At 47.9% G+C, this 27038-nt stretch overlaps 1 protein-coding gene and 1 long non-coding RNA gene across 3 annotated transcripts; one reads left to right on the top strand and one right to left on the bottom strand.

Annotated features, from left to right (window-relative positions):
• Window positions 1-574: 574 nt before the first annotated feature.
• On the bottom strand, window positions 575-27038 carry HNRNPM (heterogeneous nuclear ribonucleoprotein M). 2 transcript variants are annotated; one of them, XM_081846181.1, is made up of 15 exons: window positions 26873-27038; window positions 23286-23458; window positions 19806-19858; window positions 18760-18861; window positions 17651-17851; window positions 15397-15550; window positions 13785-13834; window positions 12935-12995; window positions 10946-11047; window positions 9130-9174; window positions 8325-8399; window positions 6137-6235; window positions 4105-4907; window positions 3094-3145; window positions 575-1253 (listed from the first exon to the last, which is right to left on the bottom strand). In XM_081846181.1, exons 1-15 carry the CDS (start codon window positions 27001-27003, stop codon window positions 1090-1092), a joined length of 2265 nt encoding a protein of 754 aa, XP_081702307.1. In that variant the 5' UTR covers window positions 27004-27038; the 3' UTR covers window positions 575-1089. The 2 variants fall into 2 exon arrangements, with proteins under 2 accessions (XP_081702307.1, XP_081702306.1); XM_081846180.1 differs by lacking the exons at window positions 19806-19858; window positions 23286-23458; window positions 26873-27038 and adding an exon at window positions 18969-19481 and having other exon boundaries at window positions 18760-18853.
• On the top strand, window positions 3174-3695 carry LOC309333113. The gene is made up of 2 exons (XR_014152393.1): window positions 3174-3334; window positions 3606-3695. It is a non-coding gene; the product is annotated as an uncharacterized lncRNA (long non-coding RNA).

Below are 27038 nucleotides of genomic sequence, written 5' to 3'. Positions count from 1 at the left end.
GTCTCCCCAGAGGCTCGCCTTGGCACCATCATTACAGTGGTGCCTCGCAAGACGAAATTAATCCGTTCCGTGAGGCTCTTCGTCTAGCGGTTTTTTCGTCTTGCAAAGCAAGCCCATTGACAGCTTAGCGGATTAGCGCTATTAGCGGCTTTTAGCGGATTAGCTGATAAGCGGCTTAGGGCTTAGGAAAAGGGGGGGAAAGGGGAAAAAACCCCGCAGGAACTCGCAAGACATTTTCGTCTTGCGAAGCAAGCCCATAGGGAAATTCGTTTTGTGAAGTGCCTCCAAAACGGAAAACCCTTTCGTTTAGAGGATTTTCCGTCTTGCGGGGCACCACTGTACATGTTTCTTTACCGAGGCCTTTGGCCATTAAATAATCTATGGCCTGTGAAAGTGGGGAGGGGAGAGAGGATTGTTTATTACGATGAACTATTTTACTATTAGGCTGTATGATATTCATTATGCTATCCAGTTATTCCCATAACCAGTGGCCAACACTGGTTTCAAATACTGACATGAAGCTTCTGCCCACAAATCAGTTTTGCAAAATGCACAGTGACAACCAAAACAGGACTCTTTGTCAGCCACAAGAGAACACTTTTAATATAGACATCGACTTCATACAAGACATGTGGTTTTGGTTTGACTCATGGTCTAGTTGTAGATTTTCAAAAAAAAACAACCTAAAAAAAACTTTTCATAAATTCACAGAAGTGAATCAGCATGACTTGCTTTCTTCAGAGGGTCTTTCCAAAGAGTTTCTCTAACCAGGGAAAGGGTGGGAACAAGACTTGATAGCCACCCGCCACTGGCGTTTATTTACCAAAGACATAGTGTAATGCGACGCCACTACATAGAACCAGATTGTGCATGTTAAAACACAGTTTCAATTCAAAAACAAAAACCCAGGACAGTAAAACGGGGAAAAAACAAATCTTATTTTTAAAAAGGAACTAAAATTACTCCAAAAAGCAACTGAGTTGTCTTACCATTTTCACATCCAATTTTTTTAAAAAATCCCAACAAGAAAGTACAATCCCCAAGCGCTCTCCCTTCGTATTTAAAAAGGCCCCTGCCAAAAAACAAAACTTAGGCATTCCTGTCAATCCGCACGTCTATCTCCCTGCCACGAAGCTGGATCCCGTTCATCATACGGCAGGCTCTTTCGGCAACTTCCGGGGATTCAAATCGGACCACGCCACACCCTTTGGACTTGCCGTTCTCCATTTTGATGTCTGCATACATGACGTGGCCTGTGGGAGAAGAAGACTCGCTTTAGCCCAGGTCTGTCCTCCTTGCCCAAACCTTGAGCACTACATTCCTTATCAGTTATAGCTCCACCTGATCCATTTCTGTACTGCTTCCATGTTATTTTGATACCGCCTCTCGTAGGAACGCCTTGATTTTAAGTCTGAGAGTTGGACTGGAAGTCTGGAGCAGCAGAGAGATGCTGGCACGTAGGCCACTCTGCCTTTTATTAGGTAAAGGTAAAGGGGCTCCTGACCATTAGGTCCTGTCGTGGCCAACTCTGGGGTTGCGGTGCTCATCTCGCTTTATTGGCCGAGGGAGCTGGCGTACAGCTTCCAGGTCATGTGGCCAGCATGACTAAGCCGCTTCTACTGAACCAGAGCAGCGCATGGAAACGCCGTTTACCTTCCCGCCAGAGCAGTACCTATTGATCTACCTGCACTTTGACGTGCTTTTGAGCTGGTAGGTTGGCAGGAGCAGGAACCGAGCAACGGGAGCTCACCCCGTCGCGGGGATTCGAACCGCCAACCTTCTGATCGGCAAGCCCTAGGCTCTGTGGTTTAACTCACAGTGCCACCCGCGTCCCTTCTGCCTTTTATTAGTGGTACCCAAATGATTTCCTCAAACGTTCAAGCTGTATGACTGCAAACCTGAAGCTCAGTGTCATAGCATCTAACGTCTCAGGTCTGATCTCCACGTAGGGATTGGAAAGACTTCATGCCTCCAAACCCCAGAGAGCCACTGCCAGTCGGTGTAGACCGGGGTTTCCCAAACTTGGGTCTCGAGCTGTTTCTGAACTACAATTCCCAACAGGCCTGACCACGGATTCTGCTAGCTACGGATCAGGGGTGTTGTAGTCCCAATGACAGCTGGAGACCCAAGTTTGAGAAACCCTGATGTAGACAATATTGAGACGGGTGGACCCTGTGCAAGGCAGCTTCCTATGTGGACAAACTTAATCAGCAACCCCCATGCAGAGTGAAGTTTTTAGCAAAAGTCTAACCCATGGGTAGGCAAACTAAGGCCCGGGGGCCGGATCCAGCCCAATCGCCTTCTAAATCCTGCCCATGGACGGTCCAGGAATCAGCATGTTTTTACATGAGAAGAATGTGTCTTTTTATTTAAAATGCATCTCTGGGTCATTTGTGGGGCGTGGGAATTCATTCATTCCCCCCCCCCCAAAAAATAGCCCCCCACAAGGTGTGAGGGACAGTGGACCGGCCCCCTGCTGAAAAAGTTTGCTGACCCCTGGTCTAACCCTTCGCCCCCTTGAAATGAGAGCGCCAAGCCTTCAATGATGGGGGAAGGAAGTGGCAAATCCCTCTGGCCCAATCAATGCTGGATCATACGGTTGTCAGGAGGAGATTTACCCTCACTCAGGGGCGTCAGGCAACAATCCTGGCCCCAGAAGGCCCCTCCTGGCCCCCGAGTGCCTTCTCCCAACAAGAGAACAGGCGTAGCTACGGGGTTAAGCCTGACCACTGCATCTTTCCCACCTGCTCCATCAGAAGAGCCAGCCAAAAGAAAGAGGACTGTCCATCTTCCGGCTGACTGGATGCTTCTCCCGATTTATTAAGTTCAAAATCCACAAAAGGTCTCTTCTCAGAGGACAATGCATCTGCCACACAGCCTGCTGTGGGAACTCAGAAGGAAGGAACTGGGAACTGGAGGGGTCTCCCTCCCCACATGGGAGAGGGTCATGCCTGATCTAATCCTGTCTAATAGAGCAACATGGGAAGGACAACTCAGCCCACAAAATGATCCTCTCTCCCCCGCAGGAAAATACACATAGCTCTCCCGTGACCTTTGGGAATTTCCGGGTCGCTCCTGAATTGAGCTACTCACCACACTCATTGAACTTGTCTTTCAGCATTTTCCACGTGAAATCAAAAGGAAGCTAGGAAGGGAGCGGAAAAAGGAGGAGTCAGAATCATCATCACAGGAACCCCCAACAACCACCAACCAGAAGTCAGGCACCTCCTGTTAGGATATAGTTCCGTTCCACCTTAAAAGAGTCAGGCATGATTGTTGTGTGTCACATGCCTGTTTACTTCCTGCTCATTGGGAGTTTCTGTTTTGTACAGTGGTGCCTCGCAAGACGAAATTAATTCGTTCCACGAGTCTCTTCGTCTTGCGGTTTTTTCGTCTTGCGAAGCACGGCTATTGGCGGCTATTAGTGGCTTAGAATAAGGGGGGGGAAAGGGAAAAAACTCGCAAGAACTCGCAAGACGTTTTCTTGCGAAGCAAGCCCATAGGGAAATTCGTTTTGCGAAGCGCCTCCAAAACGGAAAACCCTTTCGTCTAGCGAGTTTTTCGTCTTGCGAGGCATTCGTCTTGCGGGGCACCACTGTATATAGCTTTTGTTCTGGCTGTTTTCCTGAACATGAATGCAAGCAGTCATGTTTTTCCTTTGTTCTGATTTACGTTGAATAAAGCTGTAAATATGCTCTCCTGGCTGAATCTTCCGTTGTGGAAACTCTGCAGCAATGGTGTGCACGAGTCTTGGAATGTGTCTGAGGCTCGTGTCGCTAACTGACTGATACTGTTCCAATGGGAGACTGGGAGATCGTCCGGAGACGACGTGGAGGCCTGCTTGATGGCTTCGTCTCCCTGGCAGTATCCCAACACCTCCCCCTTGCTAGGAAACTCAAAATGCTTTCCTATCACGAGACTACATCCAGCCACACAACCTATTGAAGGTTCGAGCCTATGAAAACCTCCCAGCATGCTCAGTTCTGATTTCTCACAGGGGACGGGGTGGGGTGGGATGTGGGGTACTTGGCAGAGGGAGGAAAATCTACTTGGAGCACCAGCCCAAAGCTCAACCCAGCGGCTTGCCATCTTGCCCCCACTCACATTTCTCACAAAAATCTGGCAAGCCTTCCTGGCTACACCAGCGGCGGCAGCAGGTCCTCCGGTCCCGAGGGCGCCGGCGAAGCTTCCGGCGGCAAAGTTCCCCCGGTCCATCTCCATCGTCCTCTCGAAGGTGCCCCCCATGGCGAGCCCCATCCTGTCTAGCCCTGCCCCCATGCCCTGCCCCATGGCGGGCCCCATCCTGTCCATGTTGGTGGCGGCAGCCCCCATGCGGTCGAGCCCCATCCTGTCCATGTTGCTGGCCGCGATGCGGTCCAGTCCCATCCTGTCGATGGAGGCCGCCCCGAGGCGGTCCAGCCCCGCGGGCATCCTGTCCATCACGGGGCCCATTCCTGCGGGGCCCATCCCCGCAGGGACCATGCGGTCCATGCCCAGGCCCATCCTTTCTATGCCGGAGCTCATGCGGTCCACGCCAGCGCCCATGCGGTCCATGGTTGTGCCGACGCGGTCCATGGCGGAGCCCATGCGGTCCATGCCGAACCCTAGCCCTGTGCCCATTCTCTCCATCCCTGTCCCCATTCGGTCTATCCCGGAGCCCATGCGGTCCATGTTGGACGCCAAGTGGTCTATCCCAAGGGGAGCCATCCGGTCGATGCCGGAGCCCATCCTGTCTACGCCGGAGCCCATGCGGTCCAGCACCAGCCCCATCCTGTCCATCTCGGAGCCCACTCTTTCTATGCCATGCCCCATGCCCGAGGGGAGCCTATCGATGCCCGTGGCCATGCGGTCGAGGCCGGGGGCCATGCGGTCGATGGTGGGGATGCTGGCCCCGCCTCCGCCGCCACCTGCAAAAGAGAAAGAGGAGACGAGACACATCAGCAAGGGAAAGGCAGGAACAAGCCCTCTAGAAAGGGGCAACTCAAGAGACAGACCCAAGCACAATTAGTGTAATTTAAATATTGGAATTAATTGGATTAACAGGTTCACCCACAGCCGCTTCTCCCAGCAGAATACGGGCTCTGAGGTTTGCCTCCTTCCAGGCCCGGAGCCCCATTCTTTAAATTTTCTATTTTACAATTCAGAATATTCAACCTTAAAGATATCAATAACTTCCCTTCTATTTTCAAGTGTACACAATTTCCCCCCATGTATTCAATAAACAGGGACGTGGGTGGCGCTGTGGGTTAAACCACAGAGCCTAGGACTTGCCGATCAGAAGGTCGGCAGTTCAAATCCCTGTGAAGGGGTGAGCTCCCGGTGCTCTGTCCCTGCTCCTGCCAACCTAGCAATTCGAAAGCACGTCAAAGTGCAAGTAGATAAATAGGTACCCCTCCGGCGGGAAGGTAAACGGCGTTTTTGTGCGCTGCTCTGGTTTCGCCAGAAGCAGCTTAAGTCATGCTGGCCACATGACCCAGAAGCTGGACGCCGGCTCCCTCGGCCAATAAAGCGAAATGAGCGCCACAACCCCAGAGTCGTCCACAACTGGACCTAATGGTCAGGGGTCCCTTTACCTTTATTCAATAAACATTTTCCAATCTTCTTTAAACATGTTTTTTTCTTGTTCTCTTATTCTATATGTTAGGTCCGCAAGCTGAGCATATTCCATCAGTTTACGTTGCCATTCTTCTTTAGTTGGGACCTCGCTCGTTTTCCGTTTTTGGGCTAACAAATCATGAGCCACAGTAGTGGCATACACAAATACCCCTTTTTGACACCTGGGGATTTCCGTCTGAATTATCCCCAGCAAAAAGGACTCCACAGCCCCATTTCTCTGCCAGGTTCTGACTTGCTCCACACACTGGTGTGCTGTATCGCAAGCTCACATTTTTGAACGAAACTTCAGAATACGGTGGGGTGTGCGCTGTGGAGGGTGGCTGGGCGGGGAACCGACCTGGTTATCCTAATCGCCATCTCCTTTCTCTTTGGTTGTCAGGCGAGTAAAGACAACAACCAGAAAACACCCTTTCAAACTGGAGGGGGGAGATGTCAGTGGCTGCTTTGCCGAGCACACACAAGACCCAAGCCTAAGAAGGGTTTGTCACAGCTGGGAAGACACAGAGTGGACCACACTTACCTAGCCCCCTGTCCAGGGTGTCCCCAAAGCTACGAGGCATCCCCATTTCGTTCCTCGGGAAGTCTCTTTCAAACCCGCCTCCGATCGCACGGTCCATTTCTGGAAACGAAGAGCAGTTTTTAGAGCGGAAAACACAAAGCCAAAAGGCAAAGAAAATGCGGCTTCCCAGTCTATACTGACTGACAGTGGCTTCCTAGAGCTTCAGGCGAAGGACATTTTCATCCCTTACTAGAGACAGTAGGGATTGTTATCGCCATTGTGATAGGAATTTTGAGGTCTTAGATATATGGCAATGTTCATAACCGCACGTACATAGATCAGCACTGGAAGACCGACCTGAAGCCACTTTGATTCCTAAACTGAGCAAATGTTTTCTCTGCAAGGTCAAAGTGGGAAAGCCTCCCCATTGTCTTTTCCTTCACAAATCCTGTCTTAAGGGTATGTCTGTGTTTGAATAGGGTGTGAGCCTGTGACCTGGCCCAGGAACTAAGTATTTATCACTACAAAAGACTGGCCAGGCTCCCCAGGCAATCCAATCAAGTAACCTGCCAGACAGGAGATAAACAAGGACAAGAGAAAAACATTTAAATTTCTGTTTAGACTGCCTTTTCTGTGATGTAGGTATGATGTTTCTGGGGGTGGTCTTGATCTACAGGGTGGCAATTTCAAAAGTCTTTATAAGCCCTTGCACACTATTTTTCTGGGTCCTCCTCCTTTCCTGCGGGTGAGGGGAGCACCCTGTTGCAACAGTTCAATAAAGATCAAGCTTACTAGCTGCTTTGCTTCTCAATAGTCTCTGGTTGGCCTCTGTTATTTTCTCCTACCAATAGGGAACCTATGTAAGGACTCTATATGGGCTCTGGGATACCCCATAAGGGAAAAGGGCAATTTTTGTTTACAACACCATGCAAAGGGAGCGCTCTTGAATCCTGGAACTCAAGTCGGTAGAGCACGAGTCTCTTGATCTCAACGTTGTGGGTTCGAGCTCCGTATTGGGTGAAAGACTCCTGCACTGCAGGGGGTTGTGATCCCTTCCAACTCAACAATTCTATGATTCTTCCACTAAGCTATGACCCGTCCCCAAAAATGAGCCCAGGGACAACTTGCCTGGTACCAACACTCATCGTTTTGGCACCCTGCAAAGGCATTTCTTCTCTCTCAAGCTTTGGGACCCAATTTATCGTTTTGTGCCAGGTAGGTGGGAATTTGCTATCATTTCTATGTTCGGGCATATGTGGGGGAGGGCATTTTTTTTGCATTTGATTATTGTGGATGAACACTTTTATCAGTTGCATTGCTTTTCAATGATGCATTTGTGGCAGATTTTATTACTGTTTTCACACTGCTGTAAGTCGCACCAACACTTTATTCTTTTGCAAGAAGTGATGAATAAGAACACAATAAATAGTCTGTAAGAGAGGCGTTAATAGTTTGCTCCTCTTTTTTGTTTGTTTGCTATGTACCGTATTTTTCGCTCTATACGACGCACCAGACCACAAGACGCACCTAGTTTTTGGAGGAGGAAAACAAGGGGGGAAAAATATTCTGAATCTCAGAAGCCAGAACAGCAAGAGGGATCGCTGTGCAGTGAAAGCAGCAATCCCTCTTGCTGTTCTGGCTTCTGGGATAGCTGCGCAGCCTGCATTCGCTCCATAAGACGCACACACATTTCCCCTTACTTTTTAGGAGGGGAAAAGTGAGTCTTATAGAGCAAAAAATACGGTATATATTGGTATGTTGCATAAACTATCCTGTGGTCTTTGGATGAAGGGCAGCATACAGATTTAATTACTTTTTAATAAATAGTAATAAAAGCACCCGACAAAATAGGCCTGCTAGATGGAATTCAAAATCTACCACGGCCAGAGTCATGCTTCCAAGGGCCTTTCTCAAGCAAGAGCTCTCCTCTGTTGTCATCTGGCATTCAAAAGCATACAGCTGGACCACCTATCAGCTCCAGTCAAGAAACTTAGTGTCCAGGAATAACACGAGTCACAGCCCATCAGCATTTAGAGGGCCCCACTCAGGTCCCTCACATCCCTGTCAAGACTAAGTGAAAGAAAGACGATCAGAATCAAAGGTTTAAATAACCTCAGAATTGATACTCTGAAAATCTTGTGAGTTTCAGCACCATTCTCCTTCCCAAGCCCTATTAAGCGCAAAACCGATTGGCAATCTTTTGTCTCACCGCTCATCCTGCCGAGGTTCATCCCAGAAGGGAAACGGCCTAGGTTCTCCATTCCGCTGAAAGGCCCTTCCATCCCTGAATAACAACAATAAAAGCAACAATGAGCAAGTTCCCAATCCCTCATGCCTTGCCAGCTAACCCATCTGTGGGATTTGAGAGGGCACCAGGCTCAGATTTCAAGAGCTCCAATGGCTCCTTTATTTTCAGACATTAGCGGTATGTAAGGCTTGGGACGCGGGTGGCGCTGTGGGTTAAACCACAGAGCCTAGGACTTGCCGATCAGAAGGTAGGTGGTTCGAATCCCCGCGACAGGGTGAACTCCTGTTGCTCGGTCCCTGCTCCTGCCAACCTAGCAGTTCAAAAGCACGTCAAAGTGCAAGTAGATAAATAGGTACCACTCTGGCGGGAAGGTAAACAGCATTTCCGTGCACTGCTCTGGTTCGCCAGAAGTGGCTTAGTCATGCTGGCCACATGACCCGGAAGCTGTACGCCGGCTCCCTCGGTCAATAAAGCAAGATGAGCACTGCAACCCCAGAGTCGGTCACGACCTAATGGTCAGGGGGTACCTTTACCTTTACCTAAGGCTTGGGACTTTAGAGCTTTCCATCAGGTCAAGCCAACCACTGTCTGACCTACTCTGGAAATGCAGTGTATGAACACATTACATAAAAGTGTTGCAGAGATGGCTCGGGAATATGCACGGCAGGGGAACCTGCTCTGAGGTGAGGGTCGCGTTAAGTATCACCAGGACCCTGCTGCAATCCTGCCACCGTACACCAGTTCCGGCCCCCGTTCCCCTACTTACCTCCCATTTTGTTCATTCCAAAGCCCAAGCCTTCTATGCCCATTCCTAAAAGAGAACAGACGAGTGGAAATTAGAACCTATGACAGTGTTAAGATCGAGAGGACTGATCCACCTGAGCTGGTTATTGTCAGCCGTGGTTTGGCAGCAGCTTCCCAAGGTTCCAGACACAGAGAACAGTCTTTTCCCACTGCACAATCCTTTCACTGGAGATACAGTGGTGCCTCGCAAGACGAAAAGAATCTGTTCCGCGAGTCTCTTCATCTAGCGGTTTTTTCGTCTTGCGAAGCAAGCCCATTGACGGCTTAGCACTATTAGCGGATAAGCGGCTTAGAAAAAGGGGGGGGGAGAGCAAAAAAAACCCACAGGAACTCGCAAGACATTTTCGTCTTGCGAAGCAAGCCCATAGGAAATTCATTTTGCGAAGCACCTCCAAAACGGAAAACTCTTTCGTCTAGCGAGTTTTCCGTCTTGCGAGGCATTCGTCTTGCGGGGCACCACTGTATAGGCCAAAAGCCTTCTTCCCTAGTCTAGCAGCCCTATTATCACTGATTATTCTTGGAAAGAGGACATGAGGATTAACAGTCACTGGGGCAACCCAGTCAGATGGGCAGGGTAAAAATAATAAGATTATTGTTATTAGCTTTGCCAGCAGCTGGTATTCAGGGGCAGACTGCCTCTTGCTCCTACAGGCTGCATACAGTCACCATGCCAAGCAGTCACAGATAACTGTTCTCCACAATGCGTTGGGTCTCCCTTCCCTTTAAAAGGGAAGGGCTATTGCCACTCCCGTGGGAGTGGATTATCTAAGTGCCGTGTGAAGGAAATCAAAATCGTTTCCAGCGTGTGGCCGGACAGCAGGGACGCAGACGGTTGATTGCTCTCGATTTAGGCTCAGGCACCCTCTTTACTCCTGAGAGATAAAACTTGTTTGGGACAAACGAGGCGGCGCCAGCAGTTCGCAAACAAGAGACAGAGCTTTCGGCTCCGTCAGCGTTCTTCCATATCAGATGATGCTGGACGACAACTCCCTTTGTTCGTTTCCACCGGCCGTGCTGGCTAGGTCTGGTAGGAGCAGAGAGTCTAAACACACCTGAAAGGCCAGCTTTCCCGAGGCCCTAAACTGCCTTGGTCCTGTATACCTGAAGGAGCATCTCCACCCCCATCGTTCTGCCTGGATACTGAAGTCCAGTGCCGAGGGCCTTCTGGCGGTTCCCTCATTGCAAGAAGTGAGGTTACAGGGAACCAGGCACAGAGCCTTCTCGGTGGTGGCGCCCTCCCTGTGGAACGCCCTCCCACCAGATGTCAAAGAGAAAAACAACTACCGGACTTTTAAGAGACATCTGAAAGCAGCCCTATTTAGGGAAGCTTTTAATGTTTAATAGACTATTGTATTTTAATATTTTGTTGGAAGCCACCCAGAGTGGCTGGGGAAACCCAACCGATGGGCGGGGTATAAATAAATTATTATTATAGCAGATTTAGCTGGATAGGGTGCTCTTCAGACGCTGCTGGATTATTGTCCAAAACAAGTTTGAAGCCCATATTGTGATATCGGTTTCATAATCTTTGACCTGGTAATAGGCCACAAATCATAAGGCTTGTGTGATGCAAAAATCACAATGCGGGAGAAACCGTGAAGCCAGCCAATGCCTCTACACAGCACCCTCCTTATTTCAGACATTGTGATGTATCAGTGTACTGCGATGTTTAGCTGGCGATATATCACAAAGTTTGAAAACCTGATCCATCCTTATTTCAGACACCGGGATAGACCAGCTCAGAAAAGTAAAGAGCCCGGCCCCGGTTCCTTGCTCACCTCCGGGTCCCAGGTTGCCCATACCCAAACCCTTGTTCAAATGGTTTGCATCAATAGGTATTCCTCCTGGCCCCAGTCCCATGCCAATGCCTCCGAGTCCATCTGCAAAAGAAGAGAGGTTCAAAAACCAGCCATCAGTATCAGTGTGCATTCACCCCCTCCAGCGGCGTGGCATGGGGGGTACAGGGGGGGCCAGCCGCACCGGGCGCACCATCTGGGGGGGCACGCTCGCCGCCTCCAGAGTCACCGAAGAGCCTCGGGCGCAGGCTGTAGCAGAGCCCCATGTCTCGCGGAACCGACGAGCTGTGCGCGCGTCCGGGCTGAAGGCGTCCGGCAGGCAGCAGCTCTCAGCGCTCGCCACGGTCCCCGCGCGCCAGGCAGCCCCTCCTCACAGCCCAGCTGCAGCTGGGCCATGTTGCATTTTCCTCACCTCTCTGCCCTCCTCCTCTGGGCAAGCGGCGTCATTTGGGCGCCAGCGCCAACTCGCCTCAGATCACCTGACACGGACCTGCCACCGCCGCCCCCACCTTACCGTAAATACCCCAGCCCAGGCAGCAGCAAAAAGAAGCTGGCAGGTTAGGGGCGCAAATTACTTGCCCCGGGTGCTGACAACCCACGCTACGCCGCTGACCCCCTCCCTGGAAAGAGAAGCCAGGCTAGCTGCCCTTCCGTCGACACGTGGAAACCTTGTTCCAACAGGCTTTTGGTAACTGACCGCTTTAAATGAAACGGCTGGTGCTATGCTTTTTTTCTTCTATTGGTGTGTTTGAAACAGTTTTTATACATATATATACCTCTAGTTCTCCTTCATTGATCACTGCCTTACCGTGGCGAAGGGGCTTGAATAACTCAGAGAAGCTATGAGCTATGCCATGCCGGGCCACCCAAGACGGACAGGTCATAGCCAAGAGTTTAGACTAAATGTGATCCACCTGGAGAAGGAACTGGCAAACCACTCCACTATTTTGCCAAGAGAACTCCATGGACATAAAAAAGGAGCAGCTTTGAGAAGAAAGGGAGAGTTTCCAAGGCATGCTCTGGTTCATGGGGTCATGGAGTGGAACACGACTAAGACATCTAGACAACTAAACAACGTAGCTTTAGTTGGTTTTTTTATTTTTCTACATCTTAAGTCAGTTTTAAACCACTGCAGGATATGCATAAGTGGGGTTTTCTCTGAGCTCATGGCAGAAGCTCCTATGTACACCGTGCCAGAAATGGAGGGGAGAGATTAGGAATCTGGAACATGACTGGGAGGCAGCAAGGAGGAGGAAGACTCAAGGAAAAGAGTCATGGGGGGCAGAAAGAGAGAGATGCAGGAAGATACGGTCTGCAAGTTAATTAAAGGACAGCCCCCCCCCCGGCTCCCCCGACCATACCTCGTCTCCACAGGGTGCCACAGCACACTGGTTGACAACCAATGTCGCGTACTAATTTTAAAGTGCCCCGACAGAATAGCCCACTGAACTTGAGAATTTACCGTATTTTTCACTCTATAACACGCACCAGACCATAACACGCACGTAGTTTTTAGAGGAGGAAAACAAGAAAAAAAATATTCTAAACGAAATAGTGGATATATGATTTTTGTGGTTCATGCTGTGGCCACAGACGTGTGATCTGACAGTGAGTTTGGAGTAGCCCAATGCAAAAATCCTGAGGATCCATGTGGATCCATGCTTTGTAACCACAGAGGAGGGAAGGAAGGGGAACCATGGATCCTCTGCTCACGACTGCAGCAGATCCCCCCCGCCACCCGCAGGCATTCGCTCCATAACACGCACAGACATTTCCCCTTACTTTCTAGGAGGAAAAAAGTGAGTGTTATGGTGCAAAAAATACGGTAACTTTTTACGGTGGAAAATAGCAGGAGAGCAAGCAAATTTCCTGATGACAAGTACACACTCTTCCACAGGGCAGGTGTGCGAGCTACTTCCCATGTGGTGTAACACAGCCATTTCTTGTGTAACCTTTTCTGGAGATACTTACGAGGAAGCTGCTGCGGACGCTCCGGAGGAAAGAAGTCCCCTTTCGGCAAGGCTCGCTCGTCCTGAAATATCAGATGCAGAGATCGATACAAAGCCGAATGCAGCAGCTGACTGTAGCATTCGATTTTGTACACAACTGTGGGATGCCCTCCCACCAAATGAAAATCATAAACAGGGTTTTGAAGGCGGCTCTGCATAGGGAAGCTTTTAATGCATGGGTAGGCAAACTAAGGCCCGGGGGCCAGATCCAGCCCAATCGCCTTCTAAATCCGGCCCATGGGCGGACCAGTAACCAGCATGCTTTTACGTATGTAGAATGTGTCCTTTTATTTAAAATGAATTTCTGGGTCATTTGTGGGGCATAGGGATTCGGTCATTTTTTTTCTTTTCAAAATATAGTGTGTGTGTGTCCCCCCCAAGGTCTGAGGGACAGTGGAGCAGGCCCCTACTGAAAAGGTTTGCTGACCCCTGCTTTAATGTTTGATGTTTTTCTACTCTGGTGGATTGTAGAGCTGGGCGACACACATTGTCCAAAACCCGTTTGTGAAGTCTGTATCATGATATAGGTTTCATAATTTTTGATCTGGCAATATGCTGCGAATCGTGGGGTGCGCGCATGTGCGTGCTAAACACAAATCACGACGCACACAAAACAACAAGAAGCCAGCCAATGCCTCTAACAAGTTCCATCCTTATTTCAGACATTGAATGAATATATTGCGATGCCTAGCTGGTGAAATATTGCAATGTTGAAAGCCGGTATCACCCAACCCTAGCTAGAAGCTGCTGAGTGTGTCTGGGGCATATACATTATGTGCATGGCATATAAACATTATTATTGTTCTACTTACCATCTTCACATGCATCGGCCTATCAAACAGCAGCTGCCCATTGAACATGGCTGTGATTTGGGTCAAGGAGCGTACGTCATGGATTAGCCTGACAAAGCCCTGAAGAGATGGCCCCTGCAAGCACCTGACAGCTTTTTGTTTAGTCTGACCAGATCCACCTCCTTCTCCAACCGGCAGCTGCCAAAGTGTGACACTCGAACCACGAGTCTATCGGCAGAGGCCATCAACCTTTTGGGACCCATGGGCATATTCAGAGTGCTGAGGTTCTCTAGGTGCTTTTCTCCTACACTCCCCACCCCCATCTCTACTGCTCCAGGTCTGGGTCAAAGTCAGAGCCACTGGAATCAAAATGAATGCTCTTGAATTTGCATGACGGGGCTCCCAAAAAACCACCATCCAATTAAAGCTTACACCGGAAGATTGCACTGTTTTTTAAAAAGAAAAGCACAGGCTGATGCGTGCCTGCACCCTAAAGTTCCAATTTTGTGGAACTGCCTTCAGGCTCAATTCAGACAGGCCTTCTCCCTAGTGAACTTCAGGTGCCCGGTGGAGACTTAATTTTCTGCAGGTGTTTTAAGGAAGCCTTTCTGGTTAATTTTAAGTCTCTCTTTTGTAACACCACAGTGCATGGCTTAGAAACAATGGTGTCAAGTGGCATGTAGAAATAAATAAACGGAACCACCAATAATCACTGAAGACATCTATGGATACAGAAGTGACCCTTGATTTTTTGGTGATTTTGAGCGCACCTCTTGAAAAATAATAATAGGTATATGTGTCTCGTGTCATGTTTTTGCACCACAACAATAATCTATGATTATGATTATGATTATGATTATTCAGAAAACAGAGGCATAGAATTTCACGGTGGGGTGGTGTAAAGACTGAAAAATATATGAAATTTTAAATAAATCAGCTTTACAAATGTACACACCTAACTCTTCCTCAATACTTCAGCCACAGGTGGAGGGTCACATGGCAAAATCCTGAACCAAGTTTAAAAAGATTCCCTGCATGTAGAAAGCTAGCATGCCAGCGGAGGTTCTAGCCAAGAGATGGAGAACTTGTGGCCTGCCAGGTATTACCAAATTTCAACTCTCATCAGCCTCTAGGGGTCAGGGATGATGGAAGGGTACATCTGGAGGGTTACAGATTCCCCTACCCCATAGCTAACCTCAGCTTCTCATTGACATTAGTTTTTTTTTTCTACATAGAGATTATGAGGTCCCACCCCATGCACAGGAACAGCGAACAGTGTGAGCCTCAAACAGCCAGTCCAAAAACAGATTCCCACCTCAAATGCTGTTTGTATGAACTAGCCCTTAGATCAGGGCTTCCCAAACCCGTGTCCCCAGCTGTTTCTGGACTACAACTCCCAGCATCCCTAGCTAGCAGGACCAGTGGTCAAGAATGATGGGAGCTGTGGTCCAAAAACAGCTGGGAACCCAAGTTTGAAAAACCCAGCTTGGTTAAGGTTGGGACACAGAGGTGAAGCACCATCATCTCCACCAAAAAGCCCATAGATTATTCCCTGGGTGTATGTGCAGGAATTCTGCAACTTGTGCCCTCTTCGACTATCACCCTTCCCACCCCCAGACCCAGAGAAAGATACAAATGGCCTGAACAGCTTCAATAGCCTGCTCAAAAGTCACTGTGCCGATGCCCCGGCTCTTCCCGTCTTTGTCTTCCAGGATGTCTGCCCGGACCACTACGCCAGCCATGCTGAACACCTCCTTCAGCTTCTTCCAGCCAACTTTGTAATCCAGCTGAAGGAGGCGAGGGAGAACGGTTAGTATGTGTACGAAAATGTATTTTTCAAAGAACAGATTACACCGGGCGAAAAGGAAACCTATGTACAGTCATGCCTCGGGTTGAAGGTGCTTCAGGTCGAGCGCTTTCGGGTTGCGCTCCGGAAGTAACGGAGCGTGTTACTTCCAGGCTTCGCCGCTTGCGTATGCGCAGGCGCTCAAAATGATGTCACGCGCATGTGCGGAAGCAGTAAAACGCAACCTACGCACACACAGACGTGCCTTACGTTCTATTCAGGATGTGAACGGGGCCCCGGAACGGATCCCATTCGCATCCCGAGGTACCACTGTAATGTAATGTAACACAACTACAAATCTTGTGACTCCAATGAAGGTCACAGAAATGCTGAATCCATTGCCTTGACCATTTGTCAACTACCTGTTAAAGTGAGCATCTGTGTCTCTGAGGTAGTGATAGGGGTGGGGGCTGGCTGGCTGTTTTGCCGTTGTTTTGTTGAGCATGTTTTGTTTTTGTTGAGCACTGTGTCCGGAAGGAGTTGGTGAGGACAGAGAAGCTATAATTTATGGACTGCTTCAATGGAGTTTTAGAAGAAGCAAGAAGACCCTCTCTTGGGCTCAAGGGAGAGAAACACATTGTACAGTGGTACCTCCGGCTGCGAACGGGATCCGTTCCAGAGGTCCGGCCGCATCCTGAGGAATTTGCAACCAGAGGTGTGCGTATCTAGAGGTACCACTGTATTAGACTCGATATGCATAAATACTACTGCTCATTAATAGTCGCCATCCTGCAAGCAAAACGTCATCCTCAGAGTCTTGCGTGTGGCGTCTACTTCATCGCTAGGGCTTTGAGGGTGAAACCGCTGCATCGCTCTGCTCGACTCAGAAGAATAGCTAACAAGAACACAGTGCTTAAGCAACAGAAGAGTGACCTTTAAGGTGAAAAGCCAACAAAGCACAGATAGGACTAAAAGCCTGAGGGGCAGCTTGTATCTCAGTATCATTCAGAAATATCTCTGAGCAGAATCAACCACAACACAGCGTACAAATGAAGCTCAGCTGTGTTAAAACCACCCACAAGACCTGTTTCACATAAAGCAGGCATAGGCAAACTCTGGTCCTCCAGATGTTTGGGACTACAATTCCCATCATCCCTGACCATCAGTCCTGTTAGCTAGGGATGATGGGAATTGGAGTCCCAAACATGTGGAGGGCCAGAGTTTGCCTATGCCTGACATAAAGGAACAGCTCTCAAGCAGCATTTTTACTGCATTAAGAGCTGACCAAGTTAAAGTTAACCCGTTAGCTGGAAGAGCCCCCTGGACACAAAATTAAGACACACCTTCCCACGCCTCACCCTTCCTTTTATATAGAGTGGACAATGGTGCTTTTGAGAATCAGAAGAGCTCTCTGTTGCCACACTTTGTTGTGGTGATATATTATTGTTAACAAGGGGACCCTGATGTGTCCCTTTCCAACATACTCCATTCTTTCCCCCCAGTCAGTCAGAATGCCATTAAGTTTCTCTCTCTCCCCCCGTGATCTGTTTTCCCTAAAGGCATTTTCTACTTTGCAAAGCCAGGGATCTCAAACAGTGGATGGTGCTGTTTTGGAGACATAAGGATCCAAATGTGAAAAAGGAAAAAAGAAGACGACTGTGTAGGATTAAATAGTTCGCTTGCTTTTTCCTCTATCCTCTCATCTCTATTAGGGAGGGGTAGGGATCGCCATGCTCCCACATCTCTGTTCATCCCTTTGCAAATACTAGATGCTTTTTTTAAAAAAACAACCTATCAGTAGGGGTGGGGAGGTTCAGTGCAAGACCTCTTCCGCCCCTCACCATCACACGGACTTTTGGGCAAGAAAGCAAGCAGAGGACAGATAAGAAAATACACTCAAAATATCCACACTCAAAATATCCTGCTTCATAAAGGCAAAGGCATGTTCAGATGTTCAGCTGCCCCAACGCCAGTTGCAGAACCTTCCCAAGCAAATGCAAGATGCAAAAATTTCAAGAAGCTGCAAAACCACCAGGCTCCTTAAGGGACAACACAGATGACACAGCGACCGAGCAAAGGCAAGACAAAGGGGGCCACTCACATTGGCCACAAAGACCGTACTCCCAAGCCTGCCTGCCTGCAGGGCATGAATGATCTCATTGGGGATGTTTGGGTTATTGAGGATGCTGGGAGGGATGTTGATCATGCCGGGGCCGCCGGGACCGGGGCCGATCCCCATCCCGCCACCAGATGCAGCCATGGCCTTCTGTACGGCTCTCCTCACATGCTCTCCATCAGGATCCTAGGACAGAAAGGGGAGAGGGGGTTAGGCAAACTCTCACCCTTCAGAGCAGCCGGAAAGCCAGCTGTCTAAGAAAGCTAGAGATCAGGGAAGCATTCGTGCTCAACCTTCATGCTGGTAGGATGACTTCCGATGTAGGTAAGAGCAGTTAATCATGTGAGACCTGGAAGGGGAAATTGATACAGCCCAGACACAGGTTGCTCAGCCCTGTGGTATAGTGGTTAAGAGCAGTACAGTGGTGCCTCGCAAGACGAAATTAATCCGTTCTGTGAGGCTCTTCGTCTAGCGGTTTTTTCGTCTTGCGAAGCAAGCCCATTGACAGCTTAGCGGATTAGCGCTATTAGCGGTTTAGCGGCTTTTAGCAGATCAGCTGATAAGCGGCTTAGGGCTTAGGAAAAGGGGGAAAAAGGGGGGGAAATCCCGCAGGAACTTGCAATACATTTTCGTCTTGCAAAGCAAGCCCATAGGGAAATTCGTTTTGCGAAGCGCCTCCAAAACGGAAAACCCTTTCGTCTAGCGGGTTTTCCGTCTTGCGAGGCGTTCGTCTTGCGGGGCACCACTGTAGACTCGTAATCTGGGGAACCGGGTTCGTGTCTCCGCTCCTCCACCTGCAGCTGCTGGGTGACCTTGGGCCAGTCACACTTCTCTGAAGTCTCTCAGCCCCACTCACCTCACAGAGTGTTTGTTGTGGGGGAGGAAGGGAAAGGAGAATGTTAGCCGCTTTGAGACTCCTTCGGGTAGCGATAAAGAGGGATATCAAATCCAAACTCTTCTTCTTCTTCTTCTTCCTTATGAGAACTATCCTGTGGCACTGGAATTCTTGGGGGGGGGGGGCTCCACTAAATTGTCTTATGGAAGCGAGACAGGGCAGGGGGAGAGACAGGCAGCTGCAGCCTCCATAGGCTCACCTCTTTCACTTTCAAGGGCCGCCCGCTGAGGCTGTGCTTGTTGAGAACCTCCACAGCCTTCTTCATGCTCTCTTCCATCTTGAACTCGACAACACTGCAGGGGGGGAAGAAAAAAAGAAACCCAAACAGAATCACAAAGGGCTCCCGGATGTCACCCGTGCCCCCTGTTCCATGCCCAGTTGCTACAATAAGGTGGTTCAGCTACTTACGCACATCCCTTTCGACGTGGAAATTTCATGGCAGGCAGAGAGGAGCAGAGCGCAGAGCAGGAAGGAAAAGGAACAGGTCAGTAAAGAGCCAGATGAGCTTAAGATATTTAAAAAGGATACTTGTTTGTCTTTACAGTCGTTAAGGTCAAAATTTTGCTGTTTTAACAAGCGGCAGAACTATTTACCTGCATCCTAGAAGCTACATGGCTAGGGCTGACGCAAAAGGAGTAATGATATTCAGACAAGACTCCCAACTTCTCTCAGAGACGTCACTCTTCGAGCTCCTACTTGCCTCTAGGACATCCAACCTCTAGCCACTCTACCCCCTAAAGAAATCAGCCTTCAGGGAAGAGTCTGAAACTACCTTCCACTGAACTGAAAAGCAATGGACGCCTGCAACAGCTATCTTCATTTTTTACATTTAGACACAGACTGCCATGGAGTTCTGACATTTATGCAACCTCTCTCCTTCCACACCGAGCTTACAAAGGTCAGCAACGAGAACCACGAGAAACATTTAGGCTAAGGATTTGGACGTTCATGTACCAGTAAAGAAAGTACACAAGGACCCATGCATAAGTCATACAGCCAAACACCAAAGGAGGGCAGCAGAGGGTTGCTGCTCCGTCTAACATGCCCCATGTCCACCTCCTCCCACCCCACACCAAGCAGCTCTGGGGCAGCGCCGACGATAAAACCATACACACTACGCATCCCAAGTTCATTTGGTTCCACACCGTTAACAGTTACATTATTTATTTTTTTATCAATTTTTTTTTTTTTTTTTTTTTGGTCATGTAGTAAAAATCCACGGAAGAAATTCTCTCGGAGACTTACCCTTGACTTTCCTTCAGCGTCCATTAAGAGCTCCACGTATGTTACCTCACCAACTACAAATGAGATTCCAGACGGTACATAGACCAAGGGAGAAAGCCAAGAAAACAAGGGGGATTTAGAACAATCGTCAACAACCTTATATGGAGCCTTTGCCTTATTAAAAGCCCAGGAACACTCCACATTTGCTAGTCCACCGCAACTTGGCGTTACAGGTCTGTGATACGTATCAAACCAGAGTCGAACACATAGCCTTGATTTCCTCGCACTAGGTTACCATGCCTTTCAAGTTTCCCTCAGGCGTTGATGCCCGTTCATCTCTGGGGACCGAGACAAGAGATGGAAACCTCGCATGGGCTATTGTCACCCTCTTTAGCCAAACCCTCGAAACTAATTAACGCTTAAGAATATTAAAAGGGCCCTGCTGGATCTAGTCCAGCAGCCTGTTCCCAGGGAGGCCAACCAGACAGATGCCTATGGGAGGCACACAAACAGAGCCACTCTCCCCACAATAGTGGAGGCAGCCTTCAGGGTTATCGTACCCGTTGGCAGCCTGATCCTCTGTTAACTTATCCTCTTTTAAGGGCACCCAAGTCGGTGGCGATCGCTGCCTCTTGCAGGAGGAAATTTAATAGCTTAACCATGTGTGAGGAAGCCCTTTCTTCTGTCTGTCCTGCAATCGTCCCACATTAAGTTTCACTGGATTACTCCTAGTTTTAGTGCTATGAGACAAGGAGAAAATGTTTTCTCTATCCAATGCATCATTTTAGACACTTCTATCTTGCCTTTTCTCTATACTGGAAAACCCCTTCCTCATAGGGGAGTTTAGAGTCTATTTAACAGAAGACCAGGTTGGTTTTTTCTACTCCCAAGTTGCCCCTGAATTCAGGATTCTATTTATGCCATGTGGCTAAATCTTGAATTTACAGGCATCTCCTACTTTTCCTCAAAGGAGCTACAGATAGTGCAAAAGGGTTTGCACTTCAACCTGACTCCACTCATCCAACTAGTACAACACACTAGCCCTTTCCACTTCCACATTTCTTTCTCCACAGTGACCAGATGTGAGTTTTCCAATACAGATTTTGCTTTGCGCTGCTTTTCAGCAATCGAAAAACCTGCAATTCTGGTTTACGCCATTTGCTGCTGCTCCCCAAGTCTGGGTTAAAATCAGCGTCATGGGGGGCGGAGGGAAATATTACACTTTACGCTAGAAAGCATGTGATCTACTTAAATTATTGGGCTGAACTTCACAGCCCAAAACCCATTCCTCCCAAACACTGTCCTAAGAGAGGCTTGAAACAGGTCCCATCTCACAAGGGGTCTGAGTCCAGACTACATCACTTTACCCAAGCTCTTCTGAGTCAGCGTTTGAAAGTAGCCAGACGACAGTCGCATTTTGCAACTGGCAACGGGCCTTTTGCGACTGAATGGAGATGTCCAGGAACCACTTTTGAAGTCTAGCATCTCCACCTGCCTGTCCCGGTGAATACTCCAGTTCCCAGGAGCCACATGGCTCCTAGATTTTGTATCCCATTGCTCTGTGTACTGATTTAGGTGGAGGAATATCAAGAACACTGGCATAAAGTTAAATAATAATAAAAAAGGATAACGTACCACACACCTGTAACGTTAAGTTTCACCAACAAGTGATAAAACTGAAATGACTTCACCGAGAGGAGGACACCATTAAAAACATTTCAAAGAGAGGCATCCAAAACACACCAGGTGAGATCTGAACAGACCACAACACTTAAAAGTCTTCTAAACCATACTTACTGGCACCAAAGATGCCTCTGGAGTTACTATTATAAATCCCACGGTTGTTGAGTGATGGAGCAGCAGTCTGTCACCTCAGTTTAGCTGCTGCTCCTAAACCTGAACCTGGGGGCCCTGTAATTCTTACATACAAAAACCCAGAATGCTAACCGTTTTTAGAGCCACATTCCTAGTTCTTGGAACTATGGTGACTTGCATCGAGAGTAATTAATTTGGACTGCCTTAAGCAATCGTTTTTGGTGAATGGGGCTGGGGGGGAAAGCAGCTTTAAGCGATGCCAGATTAATCAACTCTGGGCTGCAGTCACAAAACCCAAGAACGCTCTCATCTGTACATAACACACTAAGCTATCTGCAGAGAGAACGAAGAGGATTTCTCTTTTTTTCCTCCCGGGATCACCTGCCAGGATAAGCAGCTGAGCAGAGCAACAAGAGGAAAAAGCGGTCCCACGTTAAGATTTTGGCATCCGCGCGAGCTGAAGGAAAGGCCGAAACACACAAGCTCAGCGCAGGGCTTGCAGTGGGACACAGCTATGCACACACACGTTCCTATTCGCCAATATTTCACGCACGGCGTAGATCAGTAACTGTCACGTTCCAAAGCGGCGTTCCATTCAATGTAACGAAACCATAGCTGGAAGGAGGACCGGACAGTTAGCCTGTGAATCCACCATCTGCTGAAAGCTACTGAGATCTCTGGGGCTACCAACATGCACCACACTGAGTGTTGACATGTTACGTGTGAATGGGCCACACATCCCTTGACGGGGTTGTGCGTGTAATCCCCATTTGCCTCAAGGGAACCTTCCCTGCACTTCCTTAGGCTCCTAAGCACGTTAGCCATCGTTCTCCACTTTAAGCCACAGGGACCCTAAGTTTCAAAGCACGTGACCCAAATTTATTTCCCAATTTATAATGCGTTTCCAGAGATGCCCTCCAGGAGGATAGATTCCCCCCCCCCTTATTTCCCCCCTAAATATTTGCTCTGTAGCTCATTATTCAGCTATGAACAGATTATAGTTTGGTTCCAATTCTGTGTTGACTTTTTGGATGAAAAATATGTCTGTGGGGGGGAGTTCTTTATTTGAAACGTGGTGGAATCGCTTCTTTTGGGCCAGATTTCCCTCGGAACTGTAAATCTTTGTAAGGATTTAGGACAAAGCTATGAGCGGAATGGAGGAGCCAATCAAGTCACCCTTTTGCAAGACGAAAAGGGAAAGGCGGGGGAAGGCAACCCATCCTCCTTTGGAGTTCACTCTTAAACGGTCCTGGATATTCAACAACGAAAGCAAGATTGCATCAACCAGGAGGAAAGCTGCTCCCCTTCTCCTCAGCGGCAAAACGTGTCCAGACCCATGAAAGGCTTCAAAAGCATTTCCAGTATTTGGAAAAAAAAAAAAAGAAAGCTCACACCAGGCCCCCGATGATAGAAGTCTCGCCTCTTCCAAGGGACTGCAAAGACTCTTTTGCTCTGAAGCCTTCTAGACAATGCCAAACACCTGCACACACAGGACACATCCTGTGAGGGGACAGCAGCTAGCATGCACCATCGGGAGAGCCTGTCCTCAAAAAAACCTTGCTTCTTCAACATAGCTACAGCTACCCAGAATCACCTCTGGCACGCTCCCAGCTTCAAGAGGAGGAAAAATTAACGCCACGGGGAAGGGCGAAACGTTGCAGCTCAGGCATACGCAGAGCTGTTTACCTTTCTCTTTGACTAGATCTTTGAGGTACTGCCACTTCACATCGAAGGGGATGTTGGTAATGAAGGCTCGGTATCTTTTCGAAGGGCTGGCATAGGGCTCAAAGCGACTCCCTCCTCCACGCTTGGCACTTTTCTCCTTTCTTTTCTCGTTCTGGGTTGGCCGCTCGCCTTCACTGCAAAGAAAGGAAAGAGGCCTACGGTTAAGGTATTTTAGAAGTTACTCAGCTCAAAGCCTTCCAGCATTTAGCACCCAAAGCAAAAAACAAGGGGGGGAGGGGTATATACACTGACGCTCTCGGTATATTAGTACAATGGTACAGTGGTGCCCCGCAAGACGAACGCCTCGCAAGACGGAAAACCCGCTAGACGAAAGGGTTTTCCGTTTTGGAAGCGCTTCGCAAAACGAATTTCCCTATGGGCTTGCTTCGCAAGATGTAATGTCTTGCGTGTTCCTGCGGGTTTTTTCCCCGCTTTTCCTAAGCCGTTTATCAGCTGATCCGCTAAAAACCGCTAAACCGCTAATAGCGCTAATCCGCTAAGCTATCAATGGGCTTGCTTCGCAAGACGAAAAAACCGCTATACGAAGAGCCTCACGGAACAGATTAATTTCATCTTGCGAGGCACCACTGTACCTCTGGTTGCAAATGGGATCCGTTCCGGAAGTCCAGCTGGGTCCCAAGGTTTCCGCAACCCGAGAAGAAGTGGTACAGCGCTTCTCTGCATGCACGCATGGTGGTAGACTGCTTCTGCGCATGCGGCAAAACACTTCTGGGTTTGTCGCTTTTGCAACTTGAAATTTACATTACCCGAGGTGCTACTGTATATATATTAATGTTAGCTGTGAGTCCTGGAAAATGTGCTCCCTGCCTTGCAGGCCTTTTCCCACCAGGCCAGGGAGGAGAGAGCTAGGCTACAAAAGCTGAGGCTGCTGAACAGACTCTTAGACTGAGGTGTTGCTTAATATTAGTAACAGCAGCAAAAACGCCCAATTTTTTCTGGTATCTTCAGTTTTTAAAAAATTTTCCTGAAAATTCTAAGCTACGCAGACATAAAACTCTTTGCAATGTAGCCACGAATCTCATCACTTCCGCATGCTGCTGGAAACTCTGCTGAACAGAATGCACCTTGGAGCCTCGTCAAAGGCTTGAGATCGTTAATTATTCCTCGGAGGCGATTTTGAAGGCTCGGCCGGAAGATGGAGCTTTATCAGCTTGGCCGAGTGGACAGTAAGCCCCAGTCAAAAGACAACTGCAAAAAGCTTTTCCTTCCTCCTTGCAGAGAGATATTTGAGGTCAATTTGGGAATAGTCAAAATGGCTTCAGGATTGCTCTCCTGTACTATTTCAGGCACGTGGTTTATAGACTTACGTATGTCTTTGCCTTGTACATTTATGAACATACAGTGGTACTTAATTCGTTCCTGAGGTCCGTACTTAACCTGAAATTGTTCTTAACCTGAAGCAACACTTTAGTTAATGGGGCCCCCTGCTGCAGCTGCGCCGCCGGAGCACAATTTCTATTCTTATCCTGAAGCAAAGTTCTTAACCTGAAGCACTATTTCTGGCTTAGTGGAGTGTGTAACCTGAAGCGTATGTAACCCGAGGTACCACTGTATTTTACATATATATGTGTGTGTACATATATATATATATATACACACACACATACATACATGTCTCTTTCTATATGTATGTGTGTGTGTGTGTATATATATACATATATATAAACCTCAGAATTCCAATAACCATATTATATACATATATATACACACCTCAGAATTCCTATAACCATACTATATACATATATATACACCTCAGAATTCCTATAACCATTTTATATATATATATATATATATATATATATATATATATGCAGGTTTTGGTGTCCTCGGGTGTCTTCCCGTGTAAAAGTTGGGGTGTCTAGGCGACGTTTCGACGAGGTCTCACTCGTCATCTTCAGGCTGGTGCTTTCGGCTTCTTGTTACTGGAACAGAGCAGGATCTCAGTGTTTGAGTTCCTATAAATACTGTAGAGGGGGTGTGGTGTATAGCCTCCAATGTTCTGGGCAGAGAGGAAGTTCCCAGGCTAGTGTGCCTTTTCTTCTTTTGTTCCTTAATTACTTGAGAGATATCTTGAGTGATTTCTTGAGTGATATCCTGAGTACCACTTAGGTGGGTCATTAGGTGTGGATTAGTTGTTAAAGTCTTTGTGTCTTGACCTCTTGAACTTTGTGAAGAGTTTTCCTGAGAAGATGGCTGTACTGTACTTAGTTGTGCTCTGGCTTGGCTTCGTGTATAGGGGCGAGCTGTGGTTTTGTGGCTTGTGTCAGCCAGATCTGTGTAGGGATTGCAGGGGGGTGCAGCATCCGGAGGTGCCACCATGGATTGGCTACTGGATGGTGTCTGTATCTACGAAATCTACGAAAGCATATATATATATATATATATATATATACACACACGCACACCTCAGAATTCCTATAACCATATTATACACATATATATAAACCTCAGAATTCCAATAACCCTATTATATACATATATATACACACCTCAGAATTCCTATAACCATATTATATACATATATATAAACCTCAGAATTCCTATAAGCATATTATATACATATATATACACACCTCAGAATTCCTATAACCCTATTATATATATATATATATATATACACACCTCAGAATTCCTATAACCATATTATATACATATATATAAACCTCAGAATTCCTATAAGCATATTATATACATATATATACACACCTCAGAATTCCTATAAGCATATTATATACATATATATACACACCTCAGAATTCCTATAACCCTATTATATATATATATATATATATACACACCTCAGAATTCCTATAACCATATTATATACATATATATAAACCTCAGAATTCCTATAAGCATATTATATACATATATATACACACCTCAGAATTCCTATAACCCTATTATATATATATATATATATATACACACCTCAGAATTCCTATAACCATATTATACACATATATATAAACCTCAGAATTCCAATAACCCTATTATATACATATATATACACACCTCAGAATTCCTATAACCATATTATATACATATATATAAACCTCAGAATTCCTATAAGCATATTATATACATATATATACACACCTCAGAATTCCTATAACCCTATTATATATATATATATATATATACACACCTCAGAATTCCTATAACCATATTATATACATATATATAAACCTCAGAATTCCTATAACCATATCATTTTTTTAACGGAAAACCTCAACTTCTCCTCTGCTAAGCCCCATCCCTCTTGGCCTCCCTCCCCTCCCCCTCCAATTTCTCTCTCCTTTTCGTTTCGCGGATTTGGCGGGCGAAACCCAGCCAGGCCTTCCCCTTCCCGGCGGGCCCGACTAGATGTCCCTCGGGACCCCCCTTCCGGTCCCACTTCAGACAAGAGACTGGGGGGGAATTTCTCCGTTCCCGGATGTGGCGCGCCCACCCCGTGAGGAAAGGCAAATGCCCCTTTTTTTTTTCCTTTTTCCTCGACCGGCTTCCTCCTCCTCCTCCCCCCGTACCTCTTGGGGACGCCTTCCCCGACGCCGTTGCCAGCCCCGTTGGCCGCCGCCATCCCTCCTCCGGCCAAGGCCCCGGCCTCCGCCATCTTGGCGCCGCCTTCCGAAACCGCCGCCGCCACAGCCGCCGCCATTTTCTGCTCCTTCTCAGCCCGCCGCCCGCGCGAAC

The sequence above is a fragment of the Podarcis erhardii genome, assembly GCF_964252035.2.
Source record: "Podarcis erhardii genome assembly, chromosome: 18".
Taxonomy (NCBI): Eukaryota; Metazoa; Chordata; class Lepidosauria; order Squamata; family Lacertidae; genus Podarcis; species Podarcis erhardii.
Note: the sequence above shows the minus strand (reverse complement) of the source record. Positions and strands in the feature narration are given on the sequence as shown.

Bases quoted from the DNA above. Each gene is read 5' to 3' on its own strand.
- HNRNPM (XM_081846181.1), bottom strand. From the start codon at position 27,003: ATGGCGGCGGCTGTGGCGGCGGCGGTTTCGGAAGGCGGCGCCAAGATG. The intron at 11,048-12,934 runs GTAAGTATCTCC...CTTCTTTTGCAG, and splicing joins GCGTCCGCAGCAGCTTCCTC to ATGGACTCGGAGGCATTGGC. The intron at 3,146-4,104 runs GTGAGTGGGGGC...CTCCCTTCCTAG, and splicing joins GCCAGATTTTTGTGAGAAAT to CTTCCTTTTGATTTCACGTG.